Genomic DNA, 17,018 nt, shown 5'->3' with positions numbered 1-17,018 from the left:
AGCGCGGATCAGGTCTGGGGTGCAAACCCGCGATCACACTCAGCTGCGGGGTCGGTCTGGCGGGCACCTGTGGGGATGCTTCCAAGTGTGCCCAGCCCTGGGGCACAGCAACTCACTCCTTCACGTCTACCCTCACCATACAGTCCGTCTTCATAAATTCCTATGGAAGCTGCTTTCTCAGTGTCTGGTTACTTCGAATTGGGAGCTGATAACCCAGATGTCCAACTCAAAATTACTGGCATAATTCTAATATGGCCATGGGAGTAAAACACATATTGTGCTTCAAAGGAATATTTAACAACACAGAGAAGTGTTCAGGATGGAGTTTTGTAAACTGTTTTCCTCCCCGCCTGATAGATGTTTATAGGGTATCAATTCTGCTTTTATTTATTTATTTTTTAAAGATTTTATTTATTTATTTGACAGAGATCACATGTAGGCAGAGAGGCAGGCAGAGAGAGAGAGAGAGGAGGAAGCGGGCTCCCTGCTTAGCAGAGAGCCCAATGCGGGGCTCGATCCCAGGACCCTGAGATCATGACCTGAGCTGAAGGCAGAGGCTCAACCCACTGAGCCACCCAGGTGCCCTCAATTCTGCTTCTATAAATGTTACTATTATATACGTAAATTATACCTGTATCTATGTATAAGTATATACATAAATAATGCACAGTTTAAAGCAAAATATACATACATTTTATAGAAAAACTACCCAAATGACAGATGCCAAAATTATATGATATAAAAGACAGGTGACTCTTGTTCACAGAATAGCAATAAGAAACACTTAGTTGATGTTTAAGTACTTTTCTTCACCTTTCAGATTTTATGTAATAGACAGCTATTTTAATGTAGGGTAGATCAACAGTTTTATCTTAAAAAAAAAAAAAAAACCCAAAACTGAGTAGACACAATACTACTGCATTAATGATCTCACTTCTTTGGCCAGCCACGGGCCAGGAAATTTCAAATAACCTGTGTTCTTTGTTCCCAGGCTTTTACTAAATTAGATCCACTGGGGTTTTGAATTTATTTTTTCTGCTGGAATTTGAATGCATTGTCGAACAGCAGAAGGGTGAACTGATACTGTCACCAGAAGTCTGCACGGACTTGTTCTATTTTTCTGTTCCTGGTCTTGCTGATCAAAAAATTACTATAGACAAAAGAGGATTAGAGTCAGCTTTTCTTAGCCTGTGAAGAGATAGCTATTATTTCGGCTGAAAATAAGAAAGAGCTTTCTTTGTACATTATATTTTATAAATGGGCCCCTTCACCTTGGCTTCTGTGATTAAAAGCTTTTGAAAAAATGTCTTCCTCCAGATAGGAAGGTATGAAGGAAGGAAGAATCGCCCATTTCAGCAGTGCTGCACTGGGACCACCACCACCGGCAACGGCAGGGAAACTTGGGGCTACAAAGTAACTTAAAAGTGGGAGGGGCAACTTTCTGTAGATTCACAGGCTTTCCTGACTTGCCTAAAACCATAAAACCACCAACCCCCATTTTTGCTTTTTCAACTCAGGACTTCACAGCCAGTCCCCAGTGGAAGGGGTGACACCCCACTGGAAGGGGTGTCAAGGGCCACCTGGCTGAACTCCCAGCTGACACTGGCTCCCCATCCTGAATTCAGGGAGGGTGTTGCCTCCGATCAGGTCCACAGCAGACAGATGTACTACATCAGCGGCTTTGGAGGAAGAAAGGTTCTGGTGGTCCAAAGGGCAAAGCTCCGAAATTCATTTTCTACTTGGATGTTGGATCATAAAAATGAACTGACATTAAAGAACACAAAAGGGAACCAATTTATTAAGGACTTATCGGAAAGAATCTAGTATCTGGCTTCAGCGTTACACCACAGGTCATCCGTACTGACTCAGTTTCTCTCTTTTAGAAACCAACTCCTAATTTTCCCAAGATGCCAAGAAATCGGCAACTTCCAAGAACTGGGCTGAGAAGAGCTCAAGACTCTTTTTCTCTGCTGGAGTCTTGAATTCCACTGCAATCGAGGTTTTTCATAATCTGCACAACAGTGTATGACTCCGGGATGAAGAAGCAGAGAGAACAATCACCCAGCAGGAGGGACTCAGAGCAACTTATGCTGCCCTTGGGGACTTCTCCAGCGCCACGCCTACGAGGCACATTATGGCTCCCCTTTCTAGGTTAGGGAAATATCAAAATATCCCAAAGAATTTAGGGGATTTACATAGCTACTGGAAGCTATTAAATACCCAACATTCCTGATTTCCATGGTTTAGCCTAGTAAATTTCACATTATTGCCTATAAACTCAGCAATCAAACTCCAGGTTGCATCTGAAATCATCTTTAAAAAGAGCTCCCTAACCTAAGGGAAGGAACTATATAAATTGGCAAAAAAAATTTAAAAAATGCTTTCAAACCTTGCTGCACTGAGTTAAAAATTCCCACACCTTTTGCGCTACATTGCACAATTTGCAGCTGCCCCCTGGCCACTCAATACACTGTTCCTCTTCAGTTTCAATGCCCACTGACCCCGTTTTCTGTGGTCTACACTGGCTGGCCTCTGCCTAGTTTGGGAGGGAGACCAGGGAGAGGTGAGGGGATCCTCTGGGGAATTCCACAAAATACCGATAGGCTTACTTCCACCACACACACAAGCAATTAAAGTGTAATATAATTATAAACATTCAGATCTTTGCACCTAAAAATATCCCACATCTGAATTTTTCCCATTAATATTGTATTTGCTATACTTGTTCACTGGTTTTCCTGATGGCAGAGTTCACTTGTGGGAACAGTTAGTAGACATAACAGATTTAAGAGAATTATAAGGAAAAGCTTAAAACTGAGAAAAAGGATTTCCATTCAGGGGTAGGGGTGGCTTAGTCGGTTGAGTGGCCGACCCTTGATTTCAGCTCAGGTCCTGATCTCAGAGTTGTGAGATCAAGCCCCATGTTGGGCTCTGTCCTCAGCAGAGAGTCTGCTTGGGATTCTCATTCTCCCTCCCCCTCTGTCCCTCTCCCCAGCCCTCACTCTCTAATAATAAATAAATCTAAGAAAAAAAAAAAAGAATTTCCATTAATTGAATTTTTATCTCTAGAAATTAGAAAAAGATGGTACACCAACAGTGATTTTACCAACAGAAGACCTGCTTCTGCTCATGTTCTCCTGAAATACAGTTTGAGAACCACTGGTCCGTGTCTCCATACCAGTACTGGGGAATACTGTTAGAAAACCCCACAGCAAAGAGATTATACCTGCTCACTTCCTCCAGACTACCCAGATTATTATATGTAATACACCATAAACTACGTACAGCTTGACAACTTCTAAGTGCATCTTCTACCCTACGCTCTTGTTTCTTAAAAGTTACCCAGTGGTCTTGCTCATAACATGGTAAAATAACATAAAAAAAACCCCACGCGTTCTGTCTCTTGTCATTCTTATTTATTTTGTGCTCTCCCAGAAGGCTGGAATCTCATCTTGATGTAACTGTCTTTATACAGGGTAATAACAATCCCAGATAATGCTTTATGATAATGTCAAAAAATGTCAATGACTGTTATTTTCTTGGCAATGAAAACGGCAAGGTTTCATCCCAAAAGGACAGAAATGGAGCTGGTATAAATTACTTTACCGCACTTAGCACAGTGTGACACTAAAGACAGATACGAAAGTGTTTTGAAAAGATAAAACCCCCATAGTGTTAAGACCTTAAAATGGAGGGTAACAGGCTTGGTTACAGCCTCAGTTCTGCCATGGAGCAGCTGTACGACTGAGGAAATCACATTCTCTGTGGGCCCTAGCGTCCCTCTTCCATGAAATGGGGACACTAGCTCCTTGCCAACCATAAACGACTATAATAAGGATTAAGGGCTAAGAGGGTTTGAAAACCCGACTTTTGTTATATAAGTGTCAATTTGTTATTTTGATTTAAAGAAGGTTAGTGTTGCCTGGGTGGCTCAGTGGGTTAAAGCCTCTGCCTTCGGCTCAGGTCATGATCCCAGAGTCCAGGGATAGAGCACCATATCGGGCTCTCTGCTCAGTGGGAAGCCTGCTTCCCCCCTCTCTCGCTGCCTGCCTCTCTGCCTACTTGTGATCTCTGTCTGTCAAATAAATAAATAAAATCTTTTTTAAAAATGTTAAAAGAAGGTTAACATATGTAACAAATATTCCTAGAACTAATTTCTAGCTGTTACTAGACTGAGTAACAGTTACTAGGCTTTAAGGCATTCCCCAAAAACACCACACATAAATTCCAGTTCTCTTTGGGGCATTCTGAATATACATCACCATTCCACAGTTGCCATGGGGCTTATTTTTATGACCATCTATCAATAGTGATCTACACACATACAAAACCACAAACGAGGAAAAGATTTTGGAAGCAGAGTGGTCGGCTGAGAGATGACATGGGCTCACTGTCCTTGCCCAGGAGCATGGGGAGAGGTCCAGGAACGGCAAGTTCAGAGAACTCTGGGTAACCCCCACAGACCCCCTCCAAGGAAGGAACAGCTATGGACACATGGACTTCCAAATCCCCACCTGAAGCCCCAGACTCACAGTTTTGTCTGTGGTGGTCATCTCCTTGGCCGCGGCATCCAAGGCAGCCCTGGCCTTGGTGCTGATCCGACCGGGGGCAACGACTACCATCTTGCGCTGCTTGGGCGGGAGCTGGGCAAGGACGTCGCTCTTGAGGCGTCGTAGCATGACTGCCTCCTCCAGCAAGAGCTTCAGCTCGCCGAGGTTGGAGGAGCCTGAGTAATCCCATCCCCAGGGATGCTGTGAAGGGAGAACCAAGACACACAGCCAGTTAGGTTCTCCTAGGGCCAAGCTAACAGGGCTGCAACCGCGGTGGGCTCATGAGGACCTCTCCCTGTGGCTTTGCTCAGAGAATTTCAGGTGGCTCTAAAGGATGAATGAAACCTTATATAATACAGATGGGAATGAAAAAGGAAAAGAGAGAGTATGGAATAAAGCAAACTAAAAACATCCATCTTGGTGTTCTACACGCTGAATTTTCCAGCAGCAAATTCAAGACGCTGAGAGCTCCGGTGTCCATTACATTTAAAAACAAGACGCTCTGCTTGTCAGACTACTCCTGTATTCTAAATAAGGAAATCGTCTTCCCCAGGGCTTATCCTGAAGTCCACTGCACGTGGTAATAAATCACGTTTTTTCAGTAATAGCTTTCTTTGAGGAGATGTATTGAGATTTAAGAAGCTGTTGTTCCTCAGCACAAGCTAGCCCAGCACAACCAAGCGCAGTGAGATGAACACAGTGTGTTGCTGCTGGTGGTGGGGACTGAAGGGAGGAACCGCGAGCACAGGCTTTGGCCAGTCTGCCTGAGACCAGAGGTGGGTTTGAGGGTACCAAGGTAGTCCTTCATAAAAATGGTTTCTTCACTTAGTAGCTCATGGGAGGCAATGAGCAAGAAGATCTATTCCCTGTCACACAGCTAGAGAAGATGTTAAAATGAAAACCGTGTCTTGCACTAACAATCTTATTCGAAACAGAACTGACATCTACAGTCCTGCAGAAAATGAGGTGATGTATATTCTGCTGCTTTATGTTTCCAGCTGTTGCCTCCCTTCCTGTCTCCACCTCCCGTGACCATAAACCGCCTCAGGTAGAAGCTAGGCTTGTTCAAGTTCAATGGTCAGTAGACCTAGTCTCCAATGGTGAGCACATGGAAGGTGTCCTTTGCTAAACAGAGAACAGAAAGAGATGGTCAAAGGCGGAGAAGTGAAATGATCAAAAACTGCTTCTTCTTTAAGAAAACACTCTGAAATCAACTAGAAGTTTTCAGCAACTGTCTTCACGCAATGGGGTCGAAAATGAGCTCAGCAGGGGGCATTCTCTTCAGCGGCTTCTCTCAATGCAAAAAGCTAGTCACAGTAAAAAAAAAAAAAAAAAAAAAAAAAGGCGGCCCTGCGCTATGGGCTGCATTAAATAAAAATCTTACTGGGAACAAGCAGATACCATAATTAATTTGGATAGCTTGCTCCTATGTCAGCTTTTAATCTTGTAGGTTAAAACCCCATATTACCCAAGACTTAAATTTTAGAATAGTCATAATCCAACAAGCTTTTACTGAAAATTTACCCTGTAGCAGGCACTGGGCTACGTGGAAGGAGAGGAAGGCACTGTCTGTGTTTGTTTTCTTGGTTGTTAGTGGCGGGGAGGGGGACACAGTGGGACGGAGAGAAAGGATGAGCTGAATAAGGATGGCATGAAGACTGCAGGGACGGTGGGCAGAGACTGGGGACATGGGAAGGGACAGTCCGGGGGTAAAGGCAACAAATTCTGTCTCTGGCCCCTACCATCACTAGCTGATCATTATACCATGAGCCTGGACAGCCAAGGAAGAAAAGATCGTTTTCAGAAAGTGGGTCACTTGCAAATAGGATGGAGGTACGATTCACTCATGACGAGTTTTGAGGGACCATGACAACCATGTGGAATCTAATCTGGACTGATTCACGGGGAAAGTGCATTACGGATTTTGTTAAAGAAGTGTATGGCTTTAAATACATTTAATAACAGAAATTTCCTGCCTCAATAAGCGGCTAAAAATGGTTTGCAATTAACTTTGCAAAGCACGACAATTTACATTATAAGTACTTTGTTTGAATGTAAGTGGGTATTTTTAAAGTACTTGAAAAGTTTTTTGAAAAAAGTTCTTAAAAAATAAGGCAGACAATCTTATTTACATCACAAACTTGCATAGCAAGGCTTTTTCCTCAAGATGGCATGCGTCATGGGAAAGCAACAGCCACTTCTCCCAAGAGTCAGCATCTTCGATGCAAATAGTGGCTCAGTATGTTTGTCATTTGATCACAAAACAGGAATCCTGAAGGCCTAAACTAATAGGGGTCTTCAAGTCGGGTCGGAGCCTCTGCAGCAGGGGCTACAAGAAAGAAGGCAGGCATAGCTTGGGCTGTAGTGTCGAGGTTTACGAAGTTACAGCAGGACAACTGAGGAAAAGGAGAAGGGATCCACACTTGAGAGAGGGGCTGGAGTCTGCCGTTCTAACTCATGGCCATATGGACCCCCGTGGGAACAGAGTTTGGGAGTGCGAAAAGCTGGACCTTGCGAGATGAAGGTCAGCCGCTGAAGGATAAATTCACTGCCCCGGCTACTTTCAAAAACAGAGATGAGAAAGAAATAGTGGTGAATATTCCCTTGGGTTTTTCGATTGTGGAAGTTCCAGAGCCTGGGTCAGAGAGAGCTACCAGGGTCCCAAGAAGCAAATGCCAGCCAGCCCGGCTCACACCCCAACCGTCTGCATCTGCGAGGTCATCAACCAGGAGTTGGGCTTCCACCTCCCACAGCCACGCCAGACCCTGGCAGCTCAGCAAAGAGATAGGCTGTATCCCACTGGCAGGTCTGGAGAGAGAGCAGAAGGCACTAGCAGCCAAGAAGGAGGAGCCCCCTCCCGAAGAGAAAGTGGCCCAGTCCCAGAAGAAAACAGCTCAGCTGAGTAAGGAATAAAAAAGGAACACCTCGGCAAATAAGCAGCTGATTCTCCGTGTCATCCTTTCTTGAGCTGTTTTTGGGGAAGAACACTGGAAACATGCACAGGCTCTGGTCAAGCCAGTTATGGCTGCCTGACACAGCTCAGGAGACATGCTGGGGCCACCATGAACATGCTGCTGACACGGAGGGAGGCACGGCCACAGACAAGGAGAGAGGAAATCGCGGGGACTCTGGTGAGGAGCCTCTCTGCTGAGAAGGACAGTGTCCCATGCTCAGCTGGCTTGATCAGACTGATGAACGCTGACCGACTCAATGGGCCATCAGGAGGAACGGAGAATCGGTGAACAATGTCATTTAAACATTAAAATGTTCATTTTCGGGCTTACAAAAGTAATCCACTTTGGTGTACATTATTTTCCAATCATATATGAAAGAGAGGTGGGGTGGGGGGGGGAGGAGGGTTTGGGAAGGAGAGGGAGAGGGAGAAAGAAGGAATGAATGAATGAACGAATGATGGGAAAAATCTCACATCCTACTTTTTCCCCCACTCTTGTATTTCCCCAAGTCATTAAGTACTTTTTTTCAATTAAAAGAAATTGAGGTTTTAGAAATCAAGGGTGTGATTGCAACGGCATTCACGGTTACAAGTTCCCTCTGCCATTCTTGAAGACTGAAGCTGCGGAGACCAGAGCCCCACAGGCACCTGCCCCATTGGCACTGTGTTCCTACAGGTAATCTGTAGGTCAGAGGCACCTGCCCCACTGGCACTATGTTCCCACAGGTAATCTGTAGGTCCAGGGCTTCTGGCCTGTCGAGCAGGCACAATTCACTGTGATGAGTCCATGTTTTGGCTGATGAGAGCCCACGAGGCAGCTCCAGATCACTCCCCCTCTGCCTGTTTCAAGGCCTCTGCTGTGTCTTCTGTGCAGAGGGTACAGGCCCCTGCCACACCCCAAGCTCACCTCTGGGCACTTCTCAGAGCTCCGGGCACCTATAAAAAAGCCACCGGTCCCCTTATTGGGAAACACTCCCCTAGAATCATAAGCGTTAAAGCTAGGAGGGACTGTTCTTATTCTCAAGGACACAGGAAGGTCAGAGTTAGGCGCAAAGCAGGACGAAATGTGGGTCTGGCTCCCTAGCCAGTCTGCTTCTGATCAACCATGGCCAAAGAGAAGGAACAAAAGGTAAGTATCAAAATCAGGGAGAGGGACAGGGTGGTGGGGGAGAGGGGTAGAGAGGGAGAAGAGAGAATAAATACCCGCTTGGCATCACAGTAGCGAAGTCCAAAAGCGTGAAACTGAGGGAAGAAAGTTGGCCTGACCCCGATGATCTGGGTGTAGAGCTCTGCAGGCCGGGACATAGCTGGTGTGCCAGACAGCAGAATCACCCTCTTCGCAACCTGCAAGACAAAGAGCCAAAGGTGCTGAGAATGCACAGAGGAGCACCTAGGGACTATCCCAAATGCCCCACTAGGATTGGAGCTGGATGTCCAGGGAAGAACAAAATCCCCTGGAATGCAGTAAGAGTACTCCTCCCTTCCCGGACACCCTGACTGCTGGCAGTTCTGCTGTTTGCTCCTCTTGGAAACCAGGCAGATCTACATCCCAACGACTCCACAGGCTGGCCTCACTCCAGATCCTAGTGTGGCCCAAACCTGGAGACTCTAAGCAAAGGTACTGTGGCCAGAGAAGAGAAGCACACGTGTTCTGAGACCCACATGGTGTGACCCATGTAAGCAGCAGGATGCCGCACTTCAGGCTGGCTTTGTCATAAGTCCCTACATCAGGACTGAGCATGTGATATTGAATTCCAAACTCTCCATCTCCCTCACTGTGAGCGTCTTGAGATCAGGGCTGTGGTCACCTCTATCTTCTGAAGCACTTAAAAATGTCTGCTGTATGCTGAGAAATATTCCGCTACCCAATGTCCCTGGGGAAGACAGGATAAACTCCAAGAATCCAGCATTGGAAGAGGAAGTGGAAGTGGCGGGGAAAGCAGGTCTGACCAGCCTCCAGGGCGGATCTCTGATACCGGAGTTGAACTTCCAGTCAGATCCTGACACGGAGGAGCCGGCCTTTCTCACCGCTAGGAGGCAGAGTCGGGGTGGCCTGTGCACCAGCCTCTCCCTGATTTTCTTCGGAGGGAAAAAAGGCTGTCACTAACTCAGCTGCACAATGCTTTGACCCCAGAGCTCCCTGATTTCACTCATTTTGCAGGTAAGAAGGACTTTCAAAAGGGGGACACAGGTCCATTTACCCTAAACTCAGCCTGTGTGTGCAGCAGCCTGCTCAGCAGTGGGCAGGATGGAAATAAATGGTCGATTCTAATGATGAACTCCAGGTTCCTCACTAGCTAGACCCCAACCTGACCTGAGGAGATCAGACCTAAATACTGCACCTCTTCCTAAAATGGGAAGGAGGGCGAGAATAAAGGAGACACCCCCCCCCACTGTATGAGGACACAGAAATTCTTGGAAGTAAAATCCATTTCAGCCCTGTTGTATACAAACACCTTGTTAACCACTGTAACCTTGAGTTAATGAAGAGAGTATAAGGCAATGGCGAGCAGTAAATCACCTAGGGGAGGAAATGAGGTTTTCAAATGGATATGCTGCCTCATAAAATAAATAAATAAAGGTGCAACAGAGGGAAGAAAAATGTTTCTTTATAAATATACAACATATACAACTCCCAAGACGCACTTTTGCCCTCACAGTGACTGGCAATACCTGATTCCATTATGACAGGAGAGCTCTGAATTTCTCCAGCTATAATTTTCCACAGTTCAATTACTGAGGCTTCTAATTTCCTGCACGGTTTAATGCAAACTCATTAAAATAACAATGAGCTTCTCGAATGACGTCTGTAGCATCCCTTGCCTTGGCTCAAGACCGCTTCAATGAAACGGGGAAAATGAGAAGTCTTATCAATAAGAGAAAATCGGCCTATCATCCCAAACCGCTGCTGTTGTCTGGGGATGGAGCCTGGGCGGAGACAGCTCACCGATCAGGTGATGGAAAATAACTCCCAGATTCTCGGCTGGTACAGGACAGAGTTCATTCTGAGCCCATTCTCCCATACACTGACCAGAGTAGGGGGGGGTTGTGACCACTGAAGACGGACATTTGCGGATGCTTAAAAAGCAGAGGCATCATTATGGAAAAAGAAAAAGCCAAGCCTTGAAAAGAAACCAGAACAGCGTCTTTTTTATTCTGGAATGATTTAGCCTGCTCCCCACGCAGCCCCAACAAGTTGGTACTGTCATCACTGTCGTCAAACGGTCTTTAATCCTGCCCAGCTGCCCGTGATTTGTGGGCACCCTCCACCTGGAGAACCTCCAATTTCGGAAAACAGAAATGCATAAAACTACGTAAGTCAACACGGAATGGAACACTTTACAGTCAATTCCTCTGGCTAGCAAAAGAACAGCACTCAGGAAACCCATCAGGGAGCGATGCAAAACAATAATTCCTGTGTGATGTCTGAGAGAAATGGTGTGATTCACAGGAGCAGACGCCACTGGGGGCAGATGACCCTCAAAGACAGGTTCAGTCTCCTCAGAGATTAAGGTCATCAGTTCAGCCCTCAGGAACAAGTTGCTAGCAGGACAAGTTAGTGGATGTAATTTGCCAAGGAGAATCTAATCCAACTCAGAATAAATAAACTACACACAGATCTTGGATCAGCCAAGAGAATGTTCTGTTGCAAAGAAGAGTTGAAATTGTTTTAAGTTCATACGAGAAGTAGCCTGGGAATTCTTCATCACTTTCTGTTGTTCTATCTTTTTCCAACGTAGCCGATAACTTGCTTTACCAAATCATTCTGATTGGGTATAACACACCTCAGCAAGACTCAAGACTGGGGAAAGTCATGCTCCCCAAAGTCGCACCCTGTTCTTGCCCCATGTTATTTCTAATGGTACTCTAAATGAAGTCTGGTCTATAGGTGGAGTCCCTTGTGATTCAGAGTACCGCTTGACAAGGCTGGGGACATCAAAGAGAAGGTCACGCCCATGCCACCCAAGTATCCTGATACACACAAGCCCTGTGTCACAGGGACGCTGGAGCTACGCTGTCACGAGTTCAGAAGTCATCATAAAATCTTCAAAAACAAGGAGAATGGCAAACACAGGTTGGGGGCATGGGACCAAAAGTACACAGATCAAGAAGAAAGGCAGGATCACAGGCACAAGCCAAAAAGCAACAGAAGAGTCAACACCTGTGGTTAAATCTAAACCCTGAGAACAAGAGGGAAAACTCACTCTTCAAGAGCCATCCAGTGACTGGAATCTGGGAGAAGATCAAAATTCTTCCCTCTCTCCAGGACACCCAAGGCCAAACCAAGACGAATGGCATCATTATGGCCCCTGTTAACCAGAAGCCACTCCAGGGATCTGTAGAGAGCCACCTATGGCCCAATTATACCTCATAAATGGCCTTTCTGACTCTGGTTGGGTCAGCATATTTCACATAAAACGGTTCCTTCTAGGATCCAGGCTTCTCCCAAAAGGAAACAAAGCTCCAGTCACAAGTCTGAGTGCTACTGCCAGCACCAAACTGATTTGCACAGGAACTGGAGTGCTTTCAAGGCAAGCAAGCGTCATTGCTTTGACATTAGCGAAATACTGACGCTACGTAAAAGTTGACGAGTTCTGAAGGAAGAACAGAAAGAAGGATGTGACTATAAGTGTTCCGGTTCAAAAATACCAAAATGTATGAGAACACATCCAATGGCATAATTACAGCTAATGAAAGTTACGTTGTTTCAAGGCATGCATGGGCATAGCTGTTATTAATCTAACAAAGAGCTCAAATTAAATATTAAATACATTTTCTTCCTCTGGAAAAAAACAGTCTTTCTCCCTTAAGTGTGAGACTCCAGTAATTTCCTTTCTGATTCTGTGATAAAATGGAGGAAATTCACCAGAACAGCAGGACCACAAGGGACTCCTCCTGCAGCCTCGTCACACTGGGAGAGCCGACCCTCCCAATGACCCCACTTTCCCTTTGGGCTGAGAGGGGCCAAGAGCATCTCTTCTAGATGCGGGGACACTGGGTTTTCTACCACGTGCTTGCATATGATGTGAAAAGATGGTCATCACAGTACTGTATGTAATGGCTAAAGACTGGTTACAAACCCATAAAAAGGGAGCAGGTGATACATATTAGGATAGATTTACACAATACAATACTATCTGCAAGCATGAGGTTGAGTCATCCAAAATGAGGTGGGATGATTTCCAAGATACACTATTCACAGAAAAAAGGCTGGAGCAAAGCAGTGGTTGAGGAATACTGTAAGGAGAGAGGAAGGAAACACGCACGCACATGCTTAGCTGGGCACAGACGAAATTTTAGAAGTGAAAGTGAGAATCTGGTAACGCTGACTGCCTTCTGGGACAGAAATCAAGCAATGAGGGGCCCAGAGGTGGGAGAAAGAGTTATTTTTCACGGGACACCCTTTTGAATATAGCATCTACTTAAACTCCTCTAATGAGAAAGGAGAAAAGAAAAAGCTCGTACATTTCAGGCCGCTCCTCTTGTTTCACTTCACCAATCAATAGGGATGTAAAAAGGACTCTTCCCACAAAAAGAGAAGCAGCTATTTAGTAGGAAAGGACGGTGGGAATCTGAGGGCTTTTTCCCTCTGGAGAAATAATCGAACACTAGTCTGGCAAGAAAAAGTGCTATAAATCAAAGAAAAACTCAAACACATACCTCACTGCTCTAAAATAAGAGACTGACAACCTTCAGGTTGCAGTCTTATGGAGAAGACTGGGTGATTCGGGTCGAGTGGGAGTGAAGATGGTTATGCCTGGTCACACTGGACTTCAGAGGCATCGATCAAAAAGTGAACTCTTGGCCCAGCAATTCTATACATAAGAATCTGTCCCACTAGGTCAAAGTGTGCAAGCTACGAATATGCAGATGACGTTCACTTGCAGAATTATTTATAAAATAGCAACGAGATGTCCAACACTAAGGGTTAAATTATGGGATACATCCATCGAGCAGAAGGCTCTGGAGCCATTAACAATGATGACCTTGCCCTGCAATGGACACGGTAATGGTGGATTCCTCTGTCGAAGGGAATTAAGGTGATTTGAATTTTGTTCCTCATAGCTTCCTGTTGCCTACTTCCACACATGTGTACATAAAAAACAGAACTATCTTGCTTAGTAGCCCAAACGAATAGTGCTGTAGGGGAAGAAAGACATCACATTCCCCAGGGAACCACAACACCAGTTTCCTACAACCTAAGCCACATGTGCCCCACATGCACCTTTAAGAGACCCCCACTTGCAGGACACAATCTGGCCTGGCTAGCTCACACACTGTAGGATATCACCAAGTTACCTCATCATGCACATTTGCTGAACATGGCTTGAAACATTAACTCTGAGAGAACAGTTCTAGGATATGCACAAGTCAGAGGATCAAGAGGTACTAAATTAAGCCCTTATGTGGCTTTTCAAAGGCATATTTTACTTCTCCCAAGTCTCCTCTTGTTCAAAACCATTTAGGTCCATGTCTTTAGAGTATCCAGATCAGTGGTTCTCAACAGAGAGGGAGAGGAGTTATCTGCCCCTCCCCAGCGCATGTCTGGCAGTATCGGAAGACAATTCTGATTGTCACCACTGGTGTGGGGGTGGGAGGGTGCCACTGGTGATTAGTGCATGGAGGCCTGGCATCCTGCGAAACACCCTACGGGGCACAGGACACCTCTGCACAGCAAAGAATGATCCAGCCCAAAGTGTCCACTGTGCCAAGCCGGAGAAACTGATCCAGATGAAAATGCAGCAGAGAAATGAAAGGTCTGGTTGGCAGAATGGCTCATAATGCCTCAGCCCTGCCTCCACTCAATCCCACCAGCAGCCTGGAATCCTGTGAAGTCAACATCTCAGACGAGAGGGGCTTTGAGACACCTCCATAATCAGCAGGCTATATTCATGGTCCTATCCTTCAGCGTGTTAACTCATCCAAGTTCTGTAGCAAGTGCAGAATCATCTATACTAGGTAAGAGCTAAAAGATTGGTCTTAAATGTATCCATTTGAAATACACCCATGATATTAAAGATGTAAATATGGCTTTAAAAGGTCTGGCCTAGAAGTGTTATGTTTCAGAAACAAGTATGTAGTCCAGCTTGCCTAGCCAGGCGACTGGCTGGCTCAGTAGGTTAAGCTTCTGCCTTCGGCTTAGGTCACGATCCCAGGATCCTGGGATCGAGCCCCATGTCGGGCCCCACATCCGGCTCTCTGCTCAGTGGACAGCCTGCTTCTCTCTTTCCCTCTGCCCCTCCCCCTACCTGTGCTCCCTTGATCTCTCTCTCTCAAATAGATAAAATCTTTTAAAGAAAAGCTTTCCTCTGCACCTGTAGTGATATAACCTACTTACTGCACAGCTGCTTCTAAGCAATCAGGGGCACAGATTTAATTCTAGGTATGGCTGTAATACTAGAACCACAGTAAGAAGATCTGTTAATGTTTCTTTACTTTCTTTCTTTTCTTACTTTTTTTTTTTTAAGATTTTATTATTTATGTGACAGAGAGAGACCCAGAGAGAAAGGGAACCCAAGGAGGGGGAGTTGGGGTGGGAGAGGAAGAAGCAGGCTTACCAAGCAGGGAGCCTGACATCGGGCTCGATCCCAAGACTCCAGGATCACAACCTGAGCCAAAGACAGATGCCCAATGACTGAACCACCCAGGCGCCCCCTTTTTCATTTTTTTAAAGATTTTTAAAATTTATTAGAGAGAGAGAGAGAGAGAGCACAAGCAGGGGGAGAGGGAGAGAGAGAAGCAGACCCTCTGCTGAGCAAAGAGCCCGATGTGGGACTTGATCCCAGCCAAAGGCAGATACCCAACTAACTGAGCCACCCAGGTGCCCCGATCATTAACATTTTTTAAAAGGAAACATACTGAAGCCTCCTAAAAGAAGGACCGCCACTCTGAGAAAAACATTTCATTTCAGTGTGTCCATAAATATTTACAGGTAATGTGAGCAGAGAATCAAAGATTTTAAGTAAAGGACTTTTAAATCTGGAGCACAGGACCTAATCCTGCTTTGGAAGACGTATCATGTTACTTGTTATTCCTAAAAGAAAACAAAACCTGAATCGAGTAGACAGTTATGTTTTACAGGGGAGTTGGAAAAATTAATTTTCAAATGTTAATAAGCTTCACCAACACTTAGCATATTTGTTTTCCCTAGTTGACATACAACGCAAAGCTTCTTTCAAGCAACGAAAGGTGCATTTTGAAAGTGTGGCACAACACAAAGGCTGCTTTAAGAAAGCACATGATAAATACGGACTTTTGTTTGCTCCGTCTACATAAACCAAAGTAGATTCTCCCGAAGGCATCTGTGAGAGGTTTCTATCTGGTTCTGAGAAAAAGCAACTTTCCTAATTGTACTAGTTTCCCTGATATTAAGAAAAAGCTCACCATAAAAAGACGGAAGGCAGTCTGGGGGCCTTCGCACTGTCGGGGGTGGGATGTGGGAAAAGAACACTCAGATACAGATGAGAAGCTACGCGAGGTCCACACCGCTGCCTGCTCTGAAGGCTCGACCCACCGAAGCACTCAGGCTCCAACTGAGCCCACCAGAGGAAGGGCTCTGGATGGCTGAGCCTCTCAATGACCAAACAGGCTTAGGAAAAAGCATCAGCTTACAAGGTACACCTCAGCTTTGTGGGGCTTCTTCCTGCTTCCCAACGGCCTGGTTCCGAGTCTGTAGGACTCATCTCCCTTGGTTCTTAGCACCATGAGAGCTTTGCCCTCACGGAGACTGAGAAGACAGTTTCTCCCGGGCTGTTTAGACAGCACGCACTGGCGGCTCCCTCTCCCTTGTCCAAGAGCCTAAGAAGGACCTATAGTGCGGTGCCCATCCAGCCTGCCACCTGCAACAGGCCAGCATCTTTGAGAGACAAGAACTGCTGCACCGACCACCAGTTCCTTAGCAAGAAGTTAGGAAGAAAAACAAGTCTGGCGCTGAAGCCCGACAAGTGATGGCCGGAGTCCACGCTAAGTCACGTCCAGCCCTTCCCCCCGATGGAAGCCCTTGCTCTCCTTGGCCCCCTTGCCAGCCTGAGCAAGATACAGCGAGCCCTCAGTGCTGAGTGGCCTCAAGCTCCACGCCTGTTCTCCGCAGGACTCACCTTGAGGAGGGGCATAGCTGCACGACAGCGGGCGGTCTTAATGTTCTTGAGGAAGTGAGACTCATCCTGGAAAGAAAGGGTCACACAGGTGAACAAGGCCAAATCCTGAGTGGATGATGGAGCTGGAGCCCACATTAACCTTGACCCTGACACGGCACCACACTGGGGACACCTCCCTTGTTTTCTCATTCAAGGAGAGGGCTGTGGGCCTCAGTTAAGGACCCAGGTTCTGGTGCCGCTTCCCCACTTTATTCCGGGCAAGTCGCTCCATCTCTGGGACCACTGGCCAACTGGGAAGCGGGGTTAGTGACTCCGCCCGGCCCACCTTGCAGGCAGCGCTCAACGAACTGCCGCAAGGTGGTTTGCTGCTTAGTAAGAAACGCCTCACGCCTGCACAACACGACGACAGAGCGGGCC

The 17,018-nt window shown here is 46.1% G+C and overlaps 1 protein-coding gene across 3 annotated transcripts in view; it reads right to left on the bottom strand.

The window, feature by feature from the left end:
• The window catches only part of SMARCAL1 (SWI/SNF related, matrix associated, actin dependent regulator of chromatin, subfamily a like 1), a 61,451-nt gene that overhangs the window by 18,671 nt on the left and 25,762 nt on the right, over window positions 1-17,018 (bottom strand). For all 3 annotated transcript variants that reach the window (XM_059393442.1, XM_059393440.1, XM_059393441.1), the window contains exons 11-13: window positions 16,602-16,667; window positions 8,707-8,847; window positions 4,533-4,751 (exon numbers count right to left, since the gene is read on the bottom strand). In XM_059393442.1, coding sequence (XP_059249425.1) covers window positions 4,533-4,751; window positions 8,707-8,847; window positions 16,602-16,667 — 426 coding nt within the window. The remainder of the gene's footprint in view (window positions 1-4,532; window positions 4,752-8,706; window positions 8,848-16,601; window positions 16,668-17,018) is intronic.

Source organism: Mustela nigripes, chromosome 3, assembly GCF_022355385.1.
Source record: "Mustela nigripes isolate SB6536 chromosome 3, MUSNIG.SB6536, whole genome shotgun sequence".
Lineage (NCBI taxonomy): Eukaryota > Metazoa > Chordata > Mammalia > Carnivora > Mustelidae > Mustela > Mustela nigripes.
Note: the sequence above shows the minus strand (reverse complement) of the source record. Positions and strands in the feature narration are given on the sequence as shown.